The sequence below is a fragment of the Podarcis vaucheri genome, assembly GCF_965113315.1.
Source record: "Podarcis vaucheri genome assembly, chromosome: 8".
Taxonomy (NCBI): domain Eukaryota; kingdom Metazoa; phylum Chordata; class Lepidosauria; order Squamata; family Lacertidae; genus Podarcis; species Podarcis vaucheri.
This window is the reverse complement of record NC_138766.1, coordinates 71286791-71309866: the sequence shown is the minus strand read 5'-3', so window position 1 is coordinate 71309866 and position 23076 is coordinate 71286791. Positions and strand designations below refer to the sequence as shown.

The following is a 23076-nucleotide window of genomic DNA, read 5'->3' as shown; positions in this document are numbered from 1 at the left end:
CCGGGGCGGCGGCCTCCCCCTTGTCCCCCGGCCGCTGAAGGTGCTGTTGTGCGTAGTGTGTGTGCTCCGGCCTTCCCCGGGCACACCAGCTCCGCCGCACCATTTATTACTAAAAGAAAAAAAACCTTTAAAAATCCAAAAAAAATCTTAAAAGCCCGAAAAAACCATTAAAAAAAAACCCCCTCGACTACCACCCGCCCCTATCTGAAACCGGCCGGTTTGGTATAAAATAACCCGGTGAAGCGAAGCGAAGTCCCAGACCCGGCGCAGCCGAGAGGAGACCCGCCCAAGCCACTACCAAGAGCAGCAGGAAGAAGAAAAAGAGCCGCCGCCGCCGCTTCCAGGAGCAGCAGCAGCAGCAGCAACCCGCTCCTCCTCCCGCCGGCAGCAACGAGCGCTCGAGCGGCCCGCCAACCGTCGCCAACCGCCTCCGCGGAGCCGTTGAGTTTCGAACCCGGCGGCCCGTCGCGGCCTACTCGGCGCTCGCGAGTCTGCCCTGCCTCCTCGCCCCCCCTCCCCGTCCCCCCGCCAGCATGAACCCCAGCGCCCCCAGCTACCCGATGGCCTCGCTCTACGTGGGGGACCTGCACCCCGATGTCACCGAGGCCATGCTCTACGAGAAGTTCAGCCCCGCCGGGCCCATCCTCTCCATCCGCGTCTGCAGGGACATGATCACCCGGCGCTCCCTGGGCTACGCCTATGTCAACTTCCAGCAGCCCGCCGACGGTGAGGAATGGGGAGAAGCGGGGGGGACGGGACGTGGGGAGGGCAGAGAAGCTGCCGTAGCTGGTCGGGCGATTGATTCCCTTCTCTTATTTTACCCCCCTCATTTCGAGGAGCGGGCACATGGGGAAGGAGCGGGTGGGACGGGGACACGTGCGGGGAGGCATTTCCAGGGACTTTCCGGGCGGAATTTGCCCGGTCTTGGGGGTGGGGGCTTGGGGGAGGCTGCCCTCCCGGCCTGCGGCTTCCTGTTCCCGGAGCCATATTCTCGCACCCCCACGAGGGCCGCCGCGCATTCCCCCTCTTCCGCTTCTCCCCGCCTCCTCCACGCGAGTCATCCCCGGAGCATCCATTTTACGGATTGAAGGCGGCCCCTCGGAGAGCCCTGGGCCTGCCTCGCGGCGGCGCTTCCCCCTCAGTCCTTTCTCTCAGAGCCCCCTTCTCCCCGACCCCGCAAGGACTCGCCCTCCTTCACGTGAAATTATCGAACATTTCTGTCCAGAGGGGGAAATAACTGAGGGGGGTGGTGGTGAGAGAAACACTCGTGTGAGGCCAGCTTTTGCCGCCGCTCGACCCCACCGCGTTGTGGAGGAGCCGGGAGAGGCCTCGTGGCGGGGAGGAGCCCCCGCGGCGCACGAGCGGGAGGGAGAAAAGGAGGCCTCGTCATCGGCTGGGCCTGCTTTTTTGCCGCGGGGCCTCCTTCCGCGAAAAGGCCTGGGTCGGCATCTCGGAACCGGCCCTAGTTTCTCGGATCACGAGGCAGGGCCCTTAAGGGGGGGGGGGAGTCAGCGACCAGGGCGGGCCTGTCGCCTCGCTTCCGCCGGCTCAATGAGGAAGTCCGAGATGAGAGGCGCCTTGAAGGAAATGCCTGGATAATTAGGGCCTTAAATGGCGACGGAGGAACGGGCGCAAGTGGGTCGTGTGCCCGCGCGAAATAAAACTAGGGCAAGCCACGCTTAATTAGAAGTTTCCGAATTGGGCTACTTGATGCCCTCTGGTCGCGGGTACTAATTTATCAACCTTGCATGTAATGAAAAATCCATCAAATTGATGTATGGGGAGGGGGGGAGTCGATTGTCCACAGACGGGACAGGAAGTTGCAACACCTATCCCTCTTGCTGGCAAACGGAGTTTTAAGAGGCCAATATTGTTGACCATTGCTGGTTGATGATGGGAAGGTGAGCCTTTGCTCAGTCAAGACACCAGAAACGGGAAGGGAGTGGGGTCTTTAAGACGCTCTTTCCAAAGCCCATCTGCTAGTCTTACCTTAAGGCTGACACTTTGAGAGCAGGTGGCCTGCAGTGATGCGTAGAGAAGATTTTTTTTTAAATATACCTTTGATGACTTGAACCAGTTTAGTTTCTATTAAATGTCAGACGGTTGTGATAATTTTTTGTGGACACATTGGTCCTACACCAAATAGTGTCTGTCTTGACAGCCTATTGCCAAGTTGTATTAGAGCTCTTATCTAAGTGAGAAAAATGGGAGAGTGCGTACTTTGGTCCTAAGTTTACACACTTGACAAGAGTAAGCCAATTCACATACATGCATCTAAACTGACCAGAAGTGAGCTTACCTGTAGGTATTTTTCTCTAAAGTATTTTATTATTTTTTTCTACCAGCTTCAAAATAATTTGTCCTTTCTTCTTCTGGGTGATCCATTCAACCAGAGTTCTAGTAAACTCAGTGTAAGAAGTATTCTACTGAGATGGAGCAGCATGTTTTCTCTTTGTGTAGACTCTAGTAAAAAAAAAATGACATTTGTAAATTCTTCAAGTGATGTGAAGAAGCATGTTTTCAATGACCAATGTTTCTGAGTTCACAGAAAACTTGTTTAAGCCAAATAAACCTCCTTTGGAGGGGAGAGCTCTTCAACAATTGTCACTTTATTCCAATATAAATGCTAGAAGGAACAAGAATAGGACACTGTCTAATAATTTGAATAAGCAATCCGGGGGGGGGGGTTACACTTTTATAGTGATACACACTTAAAGCAGTGTTGCAAACAGGATCACAAGGAATAGCCACCCATGCTTTGCTCTTTGCTGAATTCTAGCTCCTTATCCCTTCATTACGGGATGTAGGCATGGAAAGGGGCTGTGCTACAGCAGTGCTGTGCTGAGCTGGCAGTTCTCACAGTGCAATCTGTGCCTAGAGAGAGGCAAGCAGAGCTGTTGTCTCAGCGCTGCTTTGTACAAAACAGAGATGACAGCCTTGGCTGGCTCCGTGTCCTAAGGTGTACAGAAAGCTTTGCAGAGCCATTACCTTCGCATCCCTCTCTCCACCAGAGGAATAGCCAACTGTCAGAGACTGGCTATTTTTTCTAGTGGGTTGTTAGCTGGGGCTTGCTATCCGAGTTGAAGATTCTGCCTCTTTACAGAGCAATAAGCTTCTTAGGCAGAAATGCAACTTTTAGCTGGGAGTCTCCACTCAAGCTTTTTCAATCTGCACAGGTATTAGGTGGCACTGCTTGGCTAACTGAATTCATAGCTTGGGTAGTTTGCCATTCAGATGCTTACCTAGAGACAGTTGATTTACAGGATCATATCCAGGAATCATGACATAGGATTTGTGATTTAACTGCTTGCAGTAATTGTGGAAGGTCAGGAAATACAGGGAAAAGGTTGTAACAGCATGGACTTCTACAGATAGCTCCTCTTTAAATCTTAGCACAGCCAGTTCCTAAGGCTGCCAAAAGCTCCTGGTAATGCTTGAATGAGCTGCTGGGCAGAAAAGCAGCTTGGGAGTATGAGAAATGGTGGGTCTTCTCCAGTTGTTTCATTGCTCCCTAATTTCATTGCTCACTGAAGGGGCGCTGGGCAGAGAGGGGGAGATTTTTTTTCTTCTTGTTCTCCCCCCTCTAAAACAAAGTGCGTCCTATTGTCCGGTGCATCCTGTGGTGCGAAAAATACGGTAGTTTTCCTGTTCAAGTGACAGTTTGCCCCTTCCTTGCCAGGTTAATTTCTGAGTTTGGGTGGGGGGGGGTCAATGCATGCATGCATCTGATACATAACCCTATTGCTTGTTGGCAATCCTCATGCCATTAACAGACTTGGGAAGTAGCATTATACTGAATAGGACCATAGGGTGGTGCTGTCTACATTGACTAGCAGCAACTCACGCTGGGGCCATTCCCAGTTATAGCTGGGGCTTGAACCTGGGAATTTCTGTTTTCTATGGCTTTTCATCATAGTATTCTGTCTCAGGAACATTCTCATGGATAAGTTGAAATGTTGAGCTTCCACTCTGAAAAGTGCAGTATCATTTGGGATTGGGAGAAGTAACACACTTGAGGGTTGAGGATTTCTCTGCTAACATCATTTTGGCACCATGCAACAGAACCGCAGAAAGCCTAGAGGCACAAGAATAGAAAAAGAGGTTTGATGGCAGTGTGTATGGGACTGTGCTAAAATAGTGCTGAAATTCACATTGGTTTGAAATACATTTAAAAGTGAAAGCTTGCGGGAGAGAGGTTCTATTGTACAACCAAAAATCCTTGCACTAGCAAAACTGCTTTACTGAATATTGCCCATTATCTTCTCCTTGGAATGCTTACCCTGGGTCCAATTTTTACTCCGTCCATTGGAATTGTACTGCCTTTCCTGAACATCGCAAATTAGAACAGTGTTTGATTTTGGTGGTGATCCAGAAGGCAAGATAATGTACTGTATATTGTAAGTGGGTGCAAAGACATTAACAATTAATTTTCTTAGTGATATCTGTGTGATATTTGTGTCGCCTTAAAGATTTACATAATTTAACACTTTCTAACTTCTTTTGCAGCTGAGAGAGCCTTAGATACTATGAATTTTGATGTCATTAAAGGCAAGCCAGTGCGTATCATGTGGTCTCAGCGTGATCCATCTCTACGTAAGAGTGGTGTCGGAAACATCTTCATTAAAAACTTGGATAAGTCAATTGATAATAAAGCTTTGTATGATACATTTTCTGCTTTTGGAAACATCCTCTCTTGTAAGGTGAGTTGAAAGGAAAAAGAACCTAGAACAGTGATTCAGCCTTGAAATTAGCATAATTACATTCCAGTCATCTGACGTATCTTAATCATTTTCATAGGTTGTATGTGATGAAAATGGATCCAAAGGCTATGGGTTTGTACACTTCGAGACACAAGAAGCTGCAGAAAGAGCTATTGAAAAAATGAATGGAATGCTGCTTAATGATCGTAAAGTGTGAGTTTCCTTATCGCTTAAAAAAATTTTTTTTAATGCCAAAATGGGTTTAGAAGAGAGATTTTATCAATTATAGTTTCTTGCTTCTAGTGTTGGTTCAGTAATTGGAAATACATGTTCAGAAAACAAAAGGGAGGGAATTATTTCATTCATTGCACAGGAACTGTGAGAGCGACAGTATGTCACAATTGGGGGCAGTCATAGCACATTGCCATGTTTTTTCTGGCTGGGGAAGCACAGCAGAGTAGTATGGCTGCCCCATTCTGAACAATCTGTCTTCCATGACAGATAGAGAGGCTGGGAGTAGCTTACTCTGCTGTTTCCCTTACCGGGGGAATATTGCAGTGTGCTATGGCAGCAGCTCGCTTGCCAGGAGCTGACACAGGGTATGGGTAAGCACCAGGCTTTGACTATATAAAGTACCTCCTTAATGGAAAGAAAATAATGCCCTGAATCTTGTCAACTTTAAGCAACTTTTCACCTTGCTTTTTTAACTAGGTTTGTTGGAAGGTTTAAATCTCGTAAAGAACGTGAAGCAGAGCTTGGAGCTCGTGCCAAGGAGTTCACTAATGTTTACATCAAGAATTTTGGAGAGGACATGGATGATGAGAGACTTAAGGAACTCTTTGGCAAGTTTGGTAATGTCATTTCCTTTCCATGTATTTGAAAATGATTTAGGACCCAACTGCAGCTTGCCTACCCCAACTCCTGATAATAACCTGCTTTATACAGAGTCGGGATATTATGGTATTAACCTTTTAGCTGTAGATGGCAGGAAATGAGACAGACACCATCTGCAACCACTTGTTTGTGCCCTTCTGGAGTGCAGATTCCTGCCATTGATTTCAACCTATATGTGTTAGGTTGGCAGCACTATTGAACCAACCAGAGCTTCCACTTAAGGATTTGAAACCAAGGTTCCAAACTGGCTTCAGATCCTTGGAAATCTGAAGGTCTTGGCAATGTAACATGTAAGCTCTGATAAGGCCGAAAACAATAGTTTGCTCTCAAGAACAGAAGTATTAAGGAGAATATGTGTGATAACACAGCTGCTTGTTTGTTGTCATCTTAACAATTGGTAAGTTGAATAAAACAAGAAAAAACATTCCATTCTTCTATACTGAAAATAGCCAATACCAAAAGCAAGTTTACTGTTGGGTTAGTAATAATTGTAAATTACAGTCTGTTAAGTCCATGATTGCAATGTTAATTTTCTTCAATGAGTTAATATTGTAGTATGTCCAAGAAATCAAGGCATTCATTATAAAATGAGATCAACAAGGCCAACCAGAGTCTGACATGGCCATGTAATTTGTCAGACTACTAATTTATAACTAGTTGGGAAATTAGTCTCCCAAATGGGTTGCCTTGGCTACAGTTGTCAGTTTATAAATATTCTAAGTTATAAAGTGCTGTCTGCTGAAAACAAGCCTTTTTAGAGAATTAATTTGAATCGTTGGTCATTTGTGCTGTATTTTATTATTTAAAGCTTTTATTATACACTGCCATGATACCTTTTAATGATGTGGTATATTAAGATTATTATAAAGAAAATGTAAAATAAAATTTTTGTACTTTTTAGGGCCTGCCTTAAGTGTGAAAGTTATGACTGATGAGAGTGGGAAATCCAAAGGCTTTGGCTTTGTCAGTTTTGAAAGACATGAGGATGCTCAGAAAGTAAGTCTATACATTTTATAAGAATTTGTCAAGTGTTGTGAGTGGTCACTAATTAACTAAAACGAATGGTTTTGGACACTCTTATTTAGTGTAACCTGATCTAAAACAGAAGGTGCCTAATTTTAATTTTTATATATCTTTATATTAATTGATTCTCTTATAGATAGTAGGTTTTCTAAAATAGGTCTAATAGTGATCCAAGGAATATTAATCTGTCCTCTAAATCAAGCGAGGGAGCCTTTGGCCCATGGACTAAATTTGGTTTGCCAAGTTTCCTCATTTGACCGAACAGACCTTTCCCAAACTGCCCATCTACCCCACACCTGGTGTCAAATGTGATGTCAGGTGTAGGATAGGTGGAGACTGAGCTGGATCCAGTGATTGGAAAGCAGGACTGAACTGCCTTTGTTTCTCTGGAACCTGCTGATTCCCCTGAACCTAACAAAAAGCTGGATGGAACTCCATGTGCATCAGCAGGTCCGACCAATCTACTCACTCATTTGGGTCAAATTTGGGCATTATGACATCAGATGATAGATAAATAGTCCCGCCCACCTGTCAGAGTTGGCTAACAAGGGTGAGTGAGGTGCAGATCTGGCCTGCTGGACCAAAACATCTCCCCAGTCCTGCTGTAAAATCTGTTGCCAAGTTTACTTCTTCATATAGTGTTCTTACAGTGTGTTATTCCCTCTCATGTGCTAGGAAAATAGAACCACACTGCCTCAGTCTGTACCACCTAGTTTGTGTGTTTTTAGTTTCCTTGTGTTTTTTTTACTTGCTCTAGCTTTTTGATTAGGGAACCTGACTTAATGCTATGTGGAATCAACTATGACAAACAAGTTAAAGTACCTTTTTTATTTGTGAAGGCTGTAGATGAGATGAACGGAAAGGAACTCAATGGAAAACAAATATATGTTGGTCGAGCTCAGAAAAAAGTAGAAAGACAAACAGAGCTAAAGCGCAAATTTGAACAAATGAAGCAGGACAGGATCACCAGATACCAGGTAGGATTTTAACTGAATATTTGGGGGAGGAAAGGTTTATTGGTGTGGGGGGTGGTTCTTGTTTTTATTAAGCATTTTGTGGTTTTTATATGCTATTTTATGTTGTGAACTGCCCTGAAGTCTACAGGTGAGGAGTGGTATACAAATTAAATAAATACCAAAAAAAATAAAATTATTTTCACTGGGTTATATGTTCTGCATACTGATCACTTCACCTACTCAATATTTCAGGGTGTAAACCTTTATGTGAAAAACCTCGATGATGGAATTGATGATGAGCGCCTACGCAAAGAATTTTCACCATTTGGTACTATCACTAGTGCAAAGGTAAATGGCATTTTAATCGGCTTTTAGAGTGACTTTCGGGAGAGCAACTATCAAGAATTGTTTTTAGTGGTACTTTAAAATTACAAGCTCATTGCATCTACTTGAAAGTAGATGCAATACAGTAGGTACAATAAATTCTATATATACATACAGATTTGTCTGCTGCAGAACAAAAGCTACGCTGTTAGACTTTCAAAAGCTGTTGATCGGCATTTATTTTAAAACTTCAGAGAAATGAATGTAGAGCCAGGTTTCACTGTTGTGAACAAAAAGGCACATTCTGTCTACAGGAGGCTTTTGATTATTCCACTGTGGAAAAGTGGAAAGTGAGTTTTGTTGATTCTTCCCTCCTCTCTCAGCACCATATCCTAAACCTTAACCCTCCAAAGCGGGGGATTTTGAGGGGGATGGGGGAATCTGCAAAAGTTCCCTTAATTCTGCTGAGAGAGGCATCCCCTGAATGAAAATTCCTAGGTATGCTTCTGGCAGCAAAAAGAAACCTAACACATGATTAATTAGTTAGATTATGTTCAGTCACAAGCTGCAATAGAATATAATGAAATAACATTGTTCAGTGTTCTCTATGTTGCATTTTTACGGTTGCATTTTTATTTTATTTTTACAGGTTATGATGGAAGGGGGCCGCAGTAAAGGATTTGGGTTTGTCTGCTTTTCTTCACCAGAAGAAGCAACCAAAGCAGTCACAGAAATGAATGGTAGAATTGTGGCCACCAAACCACTTTATGTAGCCTTAGCCCAACGTAAAGAAGAACGCCAAGCTCACCTCACCAACCAGTACATGCAGAGAATGGCAAGTGTGAGAGCAGTGCCGAATCCAGTCATCAACCCGTACCAGCCAGCGCCTCCTTCAGGTTATGTCATGGCAGCTATTCCACAGGTATGACTTACACTGTGTTCCCTATTACATTTACTCTTATATTTACTGAGTACAAACGCATACGGTTGCAGTGGACTTACTAGACACATGGTGTGTATTAAATGAGCTTTGAGTGTAAAGATTGAAAAAGCCCAGATTCTTCTTCTATAATAAAGAATAATGAGGCATTTTAATTTGAATGGAATAACTGTTAATTTCCTAATGCATTTTTTTCTGGTACAGCAAAGCACTGAAGCTGACGAATGAAACAAATACATTATTATTTTTTGACAGATGCAAAACCGTGCTGCATACTATCCTACTAGCCAAATTGCTCAGCTCAGACAAAGTCCTCGCTGGACTACTCAGGGTGCCAGACCTCATCGTAAGTGACTTGCTTTTCTTAAGGATGGGGGGGGGGTTGGATTTGACCAAAGCTTGATTTGTGTTGGTTCAGAAATGCATACTTACCGTGAATTAATTTCAAATGCAGCTTTCCAGAACATGCCAAGTGCCATCCGCCCAGCAGCTCCCAGACCACCATTCAGTACCATGAGGCCAGCTTCATCACAGGTTCCACGAGTAATGTCAACACAGCGTGTTGGTGAGTTCTGGAGATCAGTTAATTTAAGTATACTGGCTTGATTTGGCATGCTATTAATTGTCTGAAAATTGAAATGTAATGTGTTTTTAAAAGAGTGTCTTAAGGTAGACTGTGAAAGGAGGTCTGCCAAAACAGTTTGAATAGAATATGCTGCTTGGCCTGAAAACAGTCTTTTTTTTCCCAGCAAACACATCAACACAGACAATGGGTCCACGTCCAGCTGCTGCTGCCGCCGCTGCTACTCCAGCCGTACGCACGGTTCCTCAGTACAAGTATGCAGCAGGTGTTCGCAATCCTCAACAACACCTTAATACACAACCTCAGGTTGCTATGCAGCAGGTAGGCGTAACAGTTACAGCATTTTTGTATGGGGTCAGTTATATTAATAACCTGAGCGCTTGCAGAGTTGGACATGCCCAAGCCTATTTAAACAATAGGGTTAGGTGGACTTGTATGGGGTTAGAAATAATTTTTCTGAGTGACATTCATGCGAATGTAACTTGGAACGTACTACGCAAATGATGTACTCCATTTTAATCCTGTTAAATCTTTTCAAATTCTAGCCTGCTGTCCATGTCCAAGGTCAAGAACCTTTGACTGCTTCCATGTTGGCTTCTGCCCCTCCACAGGAACAAAAGCAGATGCTGGGTAAGTCCGTATTTGGCGGAGAGGTGGGGCTCATGTGGTAAGAGTTGGGGTGTCCGTGAATGGGGGAGGACAGATAGCAGCAGCACCATTTGACATGTCTTCCTGAGAAGCCCAAAAAGTTAGGGCTGAGTCCAGTGACCCATGAGGGCTGGCGAAGTAGCTGCTGCTGCTGCTGCTTCCTCCAAATAGTTGTGCAGTAGCACACACAGTGATAGGTGGACTGTTCAGCAGTTCCTATTTTTCCACTTCTGCACAAGCAGAAATCATCTTTGGTTATAGTTTTGTTTTTCTTATGTATTTATCCCAGTGTAAGTGTGCTTTTGAATCCAACCCTGCAGGGCCAGGATTTCTAGAAATGTGGCTCCTACTGGGATTGCTTAGGAAAAGTGGGTCCACTACTGAGGGCCCAGTTAACTCTGAAGGGAAGTTGTGCAGAGAAAAGGGGGGATGGGAGTGGGAGAAAGAATAAATCTGAAGAGTTTAGAAGCTGGGTGAGTGAACTCCCTGAGTGTGTTAGGGTGGAAGAAGGTATAATTGGAGAAAGGGATGTGATTTCATAACCTTACAAATTGTTGATTTGATAATGGGCATCTACTATTAGGATCTGTGTTTTAACCATAAATGTCTGCTTGGCTAATTATTATAGTTTTCCAGTTCTAGTAACTTAGTTGGGTTTATTCTTTTAAAAAAACTAATGCCATTCTGCTAAAGGGGTAAAAAAATACTGATATGTAGATGGCTAACGTATTCATTTTGAGGCATGTTAAAAGGAAATCTATTTGGAATAGTATTAAGAGGCAAATATAAACCTTGCAAACTTGTCAACTGTTTTCTAGGAGAACGTCTTTTCCCTCTTATTCACGCCATGCACCCTACTCTGGCGGGTAAAATCACTGGTATGTTGTTAGAGATTGACAATTCTGAACTCCTCCATATGCTTGAGTCTCCTGAATCTCTCCGTTCGAAGGTAGGTAGATTCTTTTGTCAGCGGTATTTTTTTCCTTTAAGTGCAGCTTATCTTGTAAACTAGCTTGCCTTTACAGTAATGTTAATAACATTGTTTTTATCTTAACTAGGTTGATGAAGCTGTAGCCGTACTGCAAGCCCACCAAGCTAAGGAAGCTGCTCAAAAAGCAGTTAACAATCCAGCGGGTGTTCCAAGTGTCTAATGTAAGTATTCTGGAGAAATGGCTTCAAATGCAGGTATAGATGCACCTGTGTGTGTGAAATCATCTGTGACAGTCGTAGGGACTGGTAACTTAGCAAATGGAAAAGATGTTAGCTGAATTTTTGCCCTTGTGCAGCGTTATTGACTATAGGTTGGGCGATATCCATACCGAGTGTAAACCACTAAAATCCATGAACCTTAAGTCTGTTGATTTCAGCGGGCCTCGAGTACGACATTTTGGCAATTATCCTGGTGACACTTCACACCATACTGTACAAAAAATCAGGACTGTGGAAGTTACCTAGCATGCAAAAAAGAAGTAAAGGAATTTATTTCCGTTATTTTTCATATCTTTGTCCAAGTAACTTTGGTGCAAAAATGCAATTCTAATGCATGATGTCTGTGGGCTGACAGTTTTATCAGTTCCCTCTTGATAAAAAGATGAAGCAAGCTCATGGCATGTACCATATTACACCTGATCCCGGTCAGAGTATGCGGTTTGGTTTTAGTAATATTTAATATAATACAAATTGTTTTTCTAAAGGAAATATATTTCAGTATTAATATTTTAATTCTTTTGGTTACAGAAGATCCGGGACTACGCATTATAATTTCGCTTCACCGAAGAAAAATATCTAAACATGGAAAAACTACTAAATATTGAGAAAAACATTGCAAAATATAAAATAAATAAAAAAAGGAAAGGAAACTTTGAAGCTTATGTACACAACAAATGCCAGGACTAGCAAAACTGTTGGTCCTAGATTACCTATTGATTTAAAATACAAAAAAATAGCAAAAGTTAAAAAAACAAATTAATGTTTTATAAACCCAGGAAAAGAATTTTCAGCACAGTACAAAAATTTAAAGCATTCCTTTCTTTAATTTTGTAATTTACTGTGGAAAACGCTCAGAATATCACTACTGTTGTAGTTAACAGTAGGAATTGATAGCTGAGCAAAGAACCATAATTTGGATTATAAGATTCTTGCTTTAATAAAAATTCCTTAAACACTGATCTAATTGTGATTTTATTTCTACACTTCTAATGAGATGTCAACAATAGAGTTTGGATGTAGATACACAGCAAAATTCAGTTGTGGATGAGATTAACCTACATTGAGCCACCTGTTGATGGGGTATCTGTAAGAACTAAAATGGATGAACAACTGGATTCATCTCTTGTAGCTTAAAATTCTTGGCAGCATTTTCTAGAGCTAAATATGCAAAGTTTTTTTATTGTAGTGAAATTTAAATATAAATAATGTGTTTTTATGTATCTTTCTGTTGAGCTGGGGGCAAAATGAAGTTAATTAAATATGAATAGACTTGGATTAAGCTTGGAAATCAAAATGCATAATTTTAATGGTACAAAGGCCCAACAAAAAGGAGCAGAGTAGCTTTGGGGAGTAGGCGGACAAGATATGTTAACAATCAGTAATGGAGTGAATAGAACCGTGCTTGCGTTTTGTTGCAAATCAACATGGTCCAGCTGTCATATATTACTATTGGGTATGCAGTTTACATGTATGCTTCAGGACCCACATGCAATCCTGACACTCAGTTCTAGGGATCTTTTGATAGAGATTGACACACTCCAGTGTTCATCACCTATAAAATTAACAGGCAGCAGAAATTAGAAGGGAATTAAGCTTATTGTCTCAAGGGAAGTAGCACATTTACTAAAAAAAATATTAAGCAATAAAGCAGCACACTAAATATAGTCTGATCTTAGCAGAGTTAAAACCAGTACAAGTAATTGTTAGAAACATTCCTAGGAACACATGAGAAAAAACAATGTGGTCAGGGAAAGGGAGTGGAATTGAATGGGGTGGAAGGAGGTTTGGCTGAAGGGCAGAAAGTGGTATTGCAAGAGAAAAATGGATGCTGATAAGAACTGGTTGCTTTTAAAAAGAATTAAGAGTTTGCGGAGTAAGGTGTTGGCATATATGGCAGGCATGGCCAAACATGGCCCTCCAGGGGACTACAATTCCCATCATCCCTGACCACTGTTCCAGTTGTAGTCCCAAAGCAGCTGGAGGGCCAAGTTTGGCCGTGCCTGGCATATGGAGTTAAAATGCTGGCAATTCTGAATCACTGCTAGGAAGCTTGGAGGTTTCTCTGCCCTTCGCTTGCAGGTATATCTCTACAATGCAAGCTGAGTTGCAACCCAACTCTTGTAAAATAAGAAAGGTCTGGTTAGTAGGCTTTGGGGAAAGTTTTTAGCTGAAAATCAAAGGCTTTGGGGCAATGGTTGAAAGTAATGAGGTTAGGGAGATCTGAGATTTTGAGGTGAGAAAACAGGAATGAATGAGCACAACAAGGAAAAGAAAAGGAGTCTCTCCAAGAAAGGATCTGATTGAGTTTCAGACAAGTTGCGGATGTTGGACAGCTGGACCTGAGAGCAAGTGTAATACAATAAGCCTGTAACTTGCACACATTCAGCTTTATGTGCTTGTCCCAAAAATAAAAAGGGTGTGGGGGGGGATGACCTTTGTTCCAATGGTGGGTGGGACTGCCAGCGTGTTTTGACCATGTGCAATTTTGGCTTTAGGTGCGATCCCTGCAACATAACCCTCGCATAACTTAGGGGCTTACTGTACCTTATTCTGCAAGGCTGGGGTTGAGTGTGTTGGAGGTGAGAGTACCTATTGAACAAGAAAGGGGAGGCGCTTACAGGAAAGTTCATTGGTGCAGATGATATATTTTGATATCTGAAACTAGTGCTTATCTGTTAGTCGTTTTAAAAAACCCAACCCTAATAACAGGATGAGGAAGGAGTGATGTTTGGTGACCCTATTATGTGCTGTTCCTGAAGGAGTGTGACACAAAGGATTTCCAAGGGGGGGAGAGACAGGATTCATTTGGCTCCTTGACATAAATGCAGTCCTGCACGTGACTGACCTCTACAGACATTACTTTAGTTGCTACCACATGCCAGGATGGTTTTTCTGACCCACCACCTCAATTTTCAAGGTTCAGGAGCGAGTTCCATTGCTGAAATAGCCAGTGTGACACCGTCCATGCCTAAGAGGGAGATATTGATAGGTTTGAGAGGGAGGCCCCAAGGCTTGCAGATTAATAGGGGACCCTGCAAAAAAAAGAGCCCAGTGACGGCTGGGCGTGGTGAGGAATGATCAAATACAAAAGGGCTGCTCATTTCAGCAGCACAGTATGTAGTTAGCAGATTGAGAAGAAGATATATAACACTGAAACCTAAAATGGACTTCTAAGTGTTTACAGGGATAAAAACCATTTGCACAAACATTACAGTATAAATGTCCGTAATTAAAATACACAGGATAAGTGCATGCTCTTAGAATTCTAGACAGTAGGCATGGACATTTTATCCTTCAATAATGGCTAACAATGCCATCAATGCAGACCACATTTGTTAGGAAGCAATCCCCATTGAGCTCAAATGAACTTAAATCCCAGGTAAGTGCACACAAAATATATAGATTTTGAACTGGAGAGGGGGAGCATCTCAAAATGACTTAAAATCAACTGTAAGGGAAAGGACTATCTGAGGTTCCATTGTACTGTAATATACCATTCGTCCTGTAGTGATGAGTGATCACCAAAGAAGGAAAAAGTTTTTGCAACACTATCTTCTATACAACCTGTTAGAACATGTACCTTAATAACTTCAAGTTTGGTCCATTTTGCTGTAGGGTTCTATCCTGCGTCTTTTCCCCCTGTGTATATATTGACATCTGAATGAGTACAATTACTGTTTAGAGCAAGCTCAGGATCAGGATTCCATTTGGGCACAGGCTACCGTTAGAGAACTGTAGGGAGTAGAATGGTTGCAGTTAAACCCTGGGTTTTTGGCTTGTGCTGCTGTAAAAGCCAATCCCAGTTAGAGGCGAATGCCCCCCACTTTGCCCCACTTCCCAGTGCCATGCAAATAAAATAAGGCTGCTTTTCTGGTGAACATTCAATGTTTTCTAGATCAGTTTGCAGGGCTCGGGTAAACCATGGATATGAGATCGTTTCCTAGCTTAAGAGTAGCTGGCTCACAGGAGTATTCTTGTAAGTCATTTGTATGTCAAGGAACAAGGGTGCTGATCAAGCCTTCAGAATAATTCCTTTGAATTAGTCACATGAACAAACACACAATGTAGTGCAAATTTGAAGGTCCCAGGGTTGGCACGCAGGGCCTTGTACGAGAGTCTATCTGCCACTGGGTGGTGCTATCCCAGAAATTTCCATATAGGTATATTTGGGATTTTAAAAAAATAACTGCTGCTTTGTCACCTGTATGCTTCTACACTTGAGATTGTGCTTTTTAATTTATAGCGCAGAACTATCCCGAGCTGTCAGGAAGATCCTTGACAAGATCTACCTACACATGAAACCCTTGCTCAATTTTGAATCTGTCTGAGCTGAGCTCATTTCATATTCTTGCACTATTGTATGACATGGGCGGTTTGCACTATGCAATGGTATCTGTGGTTTTCCTTTCTCCTTTGTTTTCTTCCATCACCAAGGTGTGAGAATGCTGAGCTGAGAAAGAATTATGTAGCCTTGCTTGTTGCAAGTAGAAATCAGACTTTGAGGCCAATGGATATGGTTTGGCAGGGAGTTCAGATAAGAAAATGTGCCAAGACTTGGCCCTTGGGCTGGCTGGGAGCCGTGCATAATTTGCAGGGCAGATTGCTCGATCCAAAGAATGGAGTATAAGGAAAATAGCCAGCGATAGTATTCAACAAATGCTTGTGTAAGCAATAGTAGAACAGTTCATGCAATGTTGGAATAGGCAAAGCTCTGGCAGCTCTCCTGCTTCCCCTTGCACATGATTTTCAGAAACGCAATAATATATTTTGGATTTAGGCTGTGCACACACTATATATTTAAGGTGCATTCTTTGCCTCTAAAAATTCTGATCATTGTCGTTTGCAGGGAACTTGCAATTCTGTGAGGCGTAAACTAAGACACCCAGAATTCATTGAGGGAAATGTGTGTATACACAGCCTTAGTTTCCCTTTTGTCATACAACACTTAATTAAAAAAAATAAAATAAATATTTTTTAAAAATAAGTCCCTCTGTGATTCAGACACTGACATATAGAAAGGCTCCTCTGGATCCAACCCAGAGTGCTTTAAATCCAGTATATAAATCCTGCTAATAAACAGAAGTGACTAACAGTGTTTCTCTTCAGAAATACTTCTTTCTCCAATTATACCTTAGTTAGGATTTTGAAACAGGAGAGGATGGACTTACAATGTAAAGGTGGGGAAATTTTCTTAAGGTTTTAAGTTTAAGGCTGACAGGAGGGGGGGGGGACAACAGAGGGGGATGTTTGAAGAACTAAGACACATTTTTTAAGATAATAGTTTTGAATTCTACTTGGTCCAGCAAACCATAATTTGCTTTGCGGCTTTTAAAAAAATATGTCCTATTCATGTCCCATTATCTCTGCAGTCACATACACTATATGAGTTCTTGGCTTGCACCCCAGTGTAGATGCTGTTTATTGGCGCATCGCATTGCAAAAGCAATGAATGCACATTAAGATGAATGATAGAAACATAGAATCTAGTCCAACACCCTGCAAGGCAGGAATATGCAGCTGCCCCATACAGAGATCGAACTCTCAACCTTTGCATTATCAGCACCATGCTGTAACTAACAAGATGCATCTTCAGTTGCTGTGCATTCAGTGAGGCTTCTGATTCAACTCTCAAGTCCTTCACCATTCAAGGTGGTGTTGCCTTTTCTACTTTAAAGAATCTTTTGCACGAGGGAGAAACTGGGTTCAGAAATCCGCACAAGGACATGCAATTCTCCATGCGCAACCCCCTTCTTACTAAACTCCTAGTCAAGGAAGCGAGAGAACATGTAACCTTACATCAGCCATCTGCAAACCTGGCAGCATGTGAGTCCATGCTGCTCGGGGGCAGGTCTTTTAAAATAGAGATTTGTGGCATATAACACGGGTTCCTCCATCTATCCCTGTCCTTTCCTCTGGTTTGGTACCTAGTATGGCAAGGCAGTATGCCCACATTACAGAGTTATGTTGATGTATCAGCCTCACTTTCATTTAAAAAAATATTTTTTATTGTTTTCTGTTACAACAGCAAACACCAACAAACGGAACACTTGTGTTCTCGCATTCACAATATCAAATCAAGACAACCTTGCATTAAGGTTTTCTCCTTGTCTATGAATGTCTTGTTTTTTACACAGAGCATGTGAAAAATCTGCTGCAGCTCCCCTCACTGCTGCTTGTGTGTAACAGTCAGCATTTTCTTTTCTGGGTGTTATCCTGCTTGCTCAGCGGTTCTCTTCTGTCTCGTGTCTTTACTAACGTACATTTCATTCCTAAGTAAAAACTTGTGCCTGAGTTTGCTTATTTCCTCCTTCCTCCCAATCCATTTTCCTTTGCCATCTAACACTGTAGCCCTGAGGGTAGGCTCTTTTTAAAAATATATATCTGTAAGCCACTTTGGGAACCATTTTTAGTGGGATACATCTTTAAATAAATAGATTTTTCTAAGGCTCGTATTAGCCCAACTGGAAGAGAGCTTGACCCACTTACTAGTATGTGCACTTACACCAATTATGCTTGCTTTACTAGTCGTCCAGTTCTTTGACCACGGTGCATAATTTTTAAGAGATATGCTAGAGTTAAACTATACCTGGAAGTTTCATTTGCATATAGTGGAGGCCGGTCCACTGGGGGCAAGTGGGGCACTGCCCCACCCACCTCAGTCTGGATTCAGCCAGCCTGCCATCTTACTTACAACCAATGGGGGGGGGGTCTGCTTGTCATTGGCTCTGGCTCCACCAACTGTTGGTCTTCCAACTTTCTGCCCTAACACTGCCATTGGGCACACCAGCCCACAACTACATGCATAATTTGGAAGCTCTTCTCCCTAATCCCAGATATTCTGGATTAATCCTTGTTCTTTGTAAAACAGCCCTTTGTCTACACACTCAGAGGCAGTGAGAGGTTCTGTTTCCCACCTCCTTGCCCACTCTCCACAAATTGTGAAATGGTTTCAGGTAATTGAAAGCTGCGCTGAAAATAAACTAGCATTAGTCTATCGGTCTCATTTTACAACCTGCTGGGCATTTCTTCCATGTACTAAAGGGATGGGGAAATGTAGCCAACTCAAATTAAACCGGCTGAACAATGATAATTTAAGAACTGTTCAAAAATAGAGAGCTGCATCAGTCTGAAGGATGTCATTGTAATTAGAGAACAACACACTCTAACTCTTTTACAGTGGTACACTGCAGCAAAAAGACAAGAGTAACAAAATCTACCTGAAATTCTGCACCAAGAAGGTTTCATTCAAAAACCAAAACAAATTATGCATATTTCTCATATAGAATCATAGAATGGGAAGGGATCATAGCGTTGGAAGGGACCACAAGCACCTTCTAGTCTAGCCTTAATTTACATTGTTTGTTTATAAAGTATTTCTGTACCACCATATAATAAAATATCAGGGTGGTTGGTGTTCAACGATAAAGTGTAAAGCACCATAAAAAATAATGCAATGTAGCTTTTTTCATTCAGATAGCTGCACTATCTGGTCCAATTGGACCTTGGAAGTTAGAAATCCTGCTGAGTCTCTAATTATGGCAGTTTCACCAGGAATTCCTCATAAACTTGGAAGCCTAGCTGCTGAGCCTCTTGAGTTTTGTACCCAATGCTGCATTCCGCATTTCTTATGACTGCATGGAACTGCAGAATATACAGAGACCTAAGCTGAGGAATTAACTAAGGTTGTGTATGTGCTGCTATTTCAGTGTGCTCTCACTGAAGGGGTCTGAAGCCATGTGGCAGAGTTGGGTACTATGAGGCTCTGTGAGAGGCAACCCCCCCCCCAGCCCTTGTGCTGCCTTCCCAATGGCAGGGAAGGGGGTAGAAAGGCTCTGGCAGAGTGCTAGAGCCCTCCCACCCCATTCCCAAAGCTGGAAAAGCACTAACTAGGCTTTGGAAAGGAGGCAGAAGACCTCTAGGACCCTGTCAGAGCCCTTACACCTCCTTCCCAAAGCTGTGCACTTCCTGGGCTTTGAGATGGTGCTGCCTCAGCTCAGTGCATGTGCACCAGTCGCCCAGCCTTATGTCCACCTCTGGGTTAGCCGCAATGCATAGTTTCTTGAGAAACACTGCTGTTTGATGTGTCCCTCCTCAAACCAGCTTCCATCTGATGTGAAAATGTCAGTTCGGCTGAGGTGCGTACATTTGAGGTAGCCACTGTGCATGTGTAGATCACAGCTGCAGGAACAGAAGTTGCTTTGGAGGTGGGTTCAGGTGTGGGGAAAGCAAATGGGTAATATGCACCAGGCGAAGACATTCCCAACCCCTCTCTGGTGTTGAGTGGAGGGAAATGACCTTGCTGTGTTTCAAACCGCTAATGTGCACATAGCCTAACAAGTAAAGAAGGAGACATCTCATTTGCTTCCAGGCTGAATGTAGTTTAAAATTCAGAAAGAAATACAGAATTTTAGAGGAAGGAAAATTTTCAATACTTACAAGGTGAGAGAAAAAAAAAAGCATGTCCTAACAATGCCTGTGTGATTGGCATTGTACCCCACCGTGCATCAAATAGAGATCAAACCCGGACAGGCAATGAGGGTGTGTACAACGTCCAACAACTCTCTCTATATATACATATATCACAAAACTGCACGGCCTGCTTGGACAAGTAATGGAATGTGGTTAAGCAAGGGGGGGGGAAGAGTCTTACATCCTCATCACAAACAATGGCATAAGCTATATTCACAAAGTCTCAGGGATGCCACTCCTGCAACCACAATCCATGTTTCATTTAACAAATATTATGGACATGTACTGCAGCTGGTGAAGGGTTCAATGGTTGTGTTTTACAGCCCTTTAACAGCCACCTTACACAGAAATTAAAATGGTCACTTCATCCACTATGGATGCTCAGGACGACAACAGCATGTTCAGGACAGCAGACAGAAGAATAAATGGTGGAAGAACATCAATTCAGGGGGGAAATTTAAAACAACAGAAATGTATGCAGTGAAGTGGTTTATTAGGCCAAATGCATGTTGACAAAACTCTTCAGGGGCACATCGTGAAACAAAATGGTAGACAGAAGAAGGATCAATATCCAGCTGAAAACAGGATACAGAAAGTACACTGGTGTCACGTCTGTCTACAATTTTGTCTCATGCTTCCCCTGAAGAAGTCCTTTCTCAAGATGTGTTGGGCATAGTAAACCACCTCCCTGTGTACCAGAGTCTCAACTCTCTTTTTTTGTTCCCTTGCTGAATTTCCGTCATGCAGCTTTTTAAGACCCAGGAACAAAAGGTGATAACCTTACTATCTCTATATAATCTAAATGAGCCTAGGAATGTAAGAAGCTGCCTTATACTGACAGCACAGACTGTTATTGGTCCTTGCACCTCATTACTAGTTTCCCAGAAGTCAAGGCTGACCCAAGACATTTTACTGCCCAAGGGAAACTTTGCTGTGGGACTCCAACTCTCATCAAGTCTGCCTGGTCAGGGATGATTAAACTTATATTCTAAAATATCTGGAGGGTCACAGGATCCATTCCCAAGGCTGGAATGTTAGATGAGAGAGAAGAGCAATTCTCAGCATAAAATCCCCACTCAGCCATGAAGCTCTCTAGGTGTACTTTGAAAAAGAAAATTCCCCCAGGACTTTATTATGAAGTTAAAATAACAGTTCAGTAAGAAAATGAAATGGTAATTCCCCCCTTTATTTTATCTCATATTTTTCTCTGCTTGTCCTTGTGCCAGTCACTGAGTGCTTTCAGACAACTTGCTTACTGCGCATTCATCCTTGTGTGCAGAGATTAGATGATGTTGGCTGTTTAATGACCATTCATGCTGATTTGGTTGCGGGGTCAATAGATGATGTTGCATCAAAACAAGCGCTAATCCACATTTCCCGTTGCTTTCATTGCAAAAAAAGTCCAATTTTGGTGGTGCAGGTTTGTTGTGCAAGACCTCCTCCCAACCCAATTTGTGTGTCCTGAATTTGCTGGTATCTGATTGAATTCCACCCAGAAATAGGGACAGACTTGAAGCACCCACTGTTTCTCAACTGGACCTGCCGCAGACACAAGGCTCCTGGTGTGAGTATAAAATGGAGGGGGCAGAACCACAGCGCCATGCCTTGAGCAGGTTCTGTCCCCGCATGGGACTCCTGCATTGAACTAGACGATACTCAGTGTCCCTCCCAATTCTAAAATTCTATGATTCTATGAGCAACTCACAGGGCTGGATTAAGACCTTTAGAGGCCCATAGCACTTAAAAGATTTTGGTGCCCCCATGTAGATCTAAATTCAAATATAAACAATAATAAACTGTAAAATATTGTCTTCTGCAATTACTTTATAAAGTTCAGCACGACTGAATCTTGTTTTTGCTGCACTGAACCTATGACGCACATATTGTGGGAGCCTTTTTCTGTGGAACCTGTTCAGCTGTACCACATGGTCTGTGGAAATTTTCCGGCATAAATTTTCCCCTTCCCTTGATGCTCTAAGCACGTGCTTCATTATTTTGCTTAATGCTGTGGTTCCCAACGTGGGGCACACACACCACAGGGGAGCAATTTGATTTTTAAGGGGGGCAATTCAAGAATTGAGTTATTAACAGTTAATGGCCTTTTAGGCTTCCTCCACGTGAATAATTCACTTTTTGAATAATAAAAATTACAGTTTATGTCACCGGGGGGGGGGGGCATCAGGATTTTAGAGATGCTTAGGTGGGGCATGGCCACAAAAAGGTTGGGAACCACTGGCTTAATGGCTAACGCAGCCCTGGCACCTTGGAGGAAAGGCAGGATATAAATGTACTAAATGGGTAAAAAGGATACCGGTAGATCAGCAAATTCTTTTGTGGGAGGCTTCATACAATGAGGCAGTGGTGGATTTATGTGTAAGCTAAACAAGCTACAGCTTAAGGCCCCACTCTCTTGGGGGCCCCCAAAAAAATTAAAGGAAAAAAATGGATGTACATTTCCAAAATATAAGATAAAAAAACAAATAAAATAAAACCTACATACAGCAACAGTGTTTTGTGTTGTGTAGGCTCCTATGATGTAATGGGCCCCGCCTGCTAGCCTGCTCCCAAAAATATTCAACGCAAAAAACAGTGACAATTTGTTGTTGACAAAGGACAGCTGGGCATAGAAAGGGTCCGTTACCTTCAGTAGCTTAAGGTAAAGGCAAAGGGACTCCTGACTGCTAGGTCTAGTCGCGGACGACTCTGGGGTTGCGGCGCTCATCTCGCTTTATTGGCCAAGGGAGCCAGCGTACAGCTTCCGGGTCATGTGGCCAGCATGACTAAGCCGCTTCTGGCAAACCAGAGCAGTGCACGAAAACGCCGTTTTCCTTCCCACTGGGAAGTAGTATTTATCTACTTGCACTTTGACATGCTTTCGAATTGCTAGGTTGGCAGGAGCTGGGACCAAGCAACGGGAGCTCATCCCGTTGTGGGAATTCGAACCTCCGACCTTCTGATAAGCAAGTAGCTTAGGGCTACTGACCTTCTGATCAGTAGCTTAGGGCCTCACCAAACCTAAATTCGGCCTTGCAACGAGGGGGGCATCGCTTGCTCAGGCTATTCTCCTCCCCCCCCCTAAAATTCAATATACACCGTGCACTGTAGTACCTTATCTGCCACATGGTGGGAAATGCACCTTTTGGGTAGTGGTGAGGGCTCCCTACCGGGTTTGTCTTTCTCAAGGAGCGAAGCCAAGCCAGCCAAGAGATTTCCCTGGCGCGCCCGCCCCACGACCTCCACCTGCTGCTGCTGCTGTTGCTACGCCTCGCCTGGCCTACTGCTGCTCCCCGCCCTCCGGAGGGAGGAGACAGCCGCGTCCCGGCTCCGCCA

The 23076-nt window shown here is 43.1% G+C and overlaps 1 protein-coding gene and 1 long non-coding RNA gene across 4 annotated transcripts; one reads left to right on the top strand and one right to left on the bottom strand.

The window, feature by feature from the left end:
• On the top strand, positions 1-12236 carry PABPC1 (poly(A) binding protein cytoplasmic 1). Of its 2 annotated transcripts, none has more exons than XM_082235657.1 (15): positions 1-726; positions 4507-4700; positions 4798-4913; positions 5412-5551; positions 6496-6590; positions 7457-7594; positions 7826-7921; positions 8547-8819; positions 9093-9183; positions 9292-9402; positions 9587-9741; positions 9966-10050; positions 10887-11017; positions 11127-11220; positions 11809-12236. In XM_082235657.1, exons 1-14 carry the CDS (start codon positions 534-536, stop codon positions 11217-11219), a joined length of 1911 nt encoding a protein of 636 aa, XP_082091783.1. In that variant the 5' UTR covers positions 1-533; the 3' UTR covers position 11220; positions 11809-12236. The 2 variants fall into 2 exon arrangements, with proteins under 2 accessions (XP_082091783.1, XP_082091782.1); XM_082235656.1 differs by having other exon boundaries at positions 11806-12236.
• LOC309539670 lies at positions 12034-22996 on the bottom strand. Of its 2 annotated transcripts, none has more exons than XR_014222935.1 (2): positions 22855-22996; positions 12034-15009 (listed from the first exon to the last, which is right to left on the bottom strand). It is a non-coding gene; the product is annotated as an uncharacterized lncRNA (long non-coding RNA). The 2 variants fall into 2 exon arrangements; XR_014222936.1 differs by having other exon boundaries at positions 22911-22996.
• Between the last annotated feature and the right edge of the window lie 80 nt (positions 22997-23076).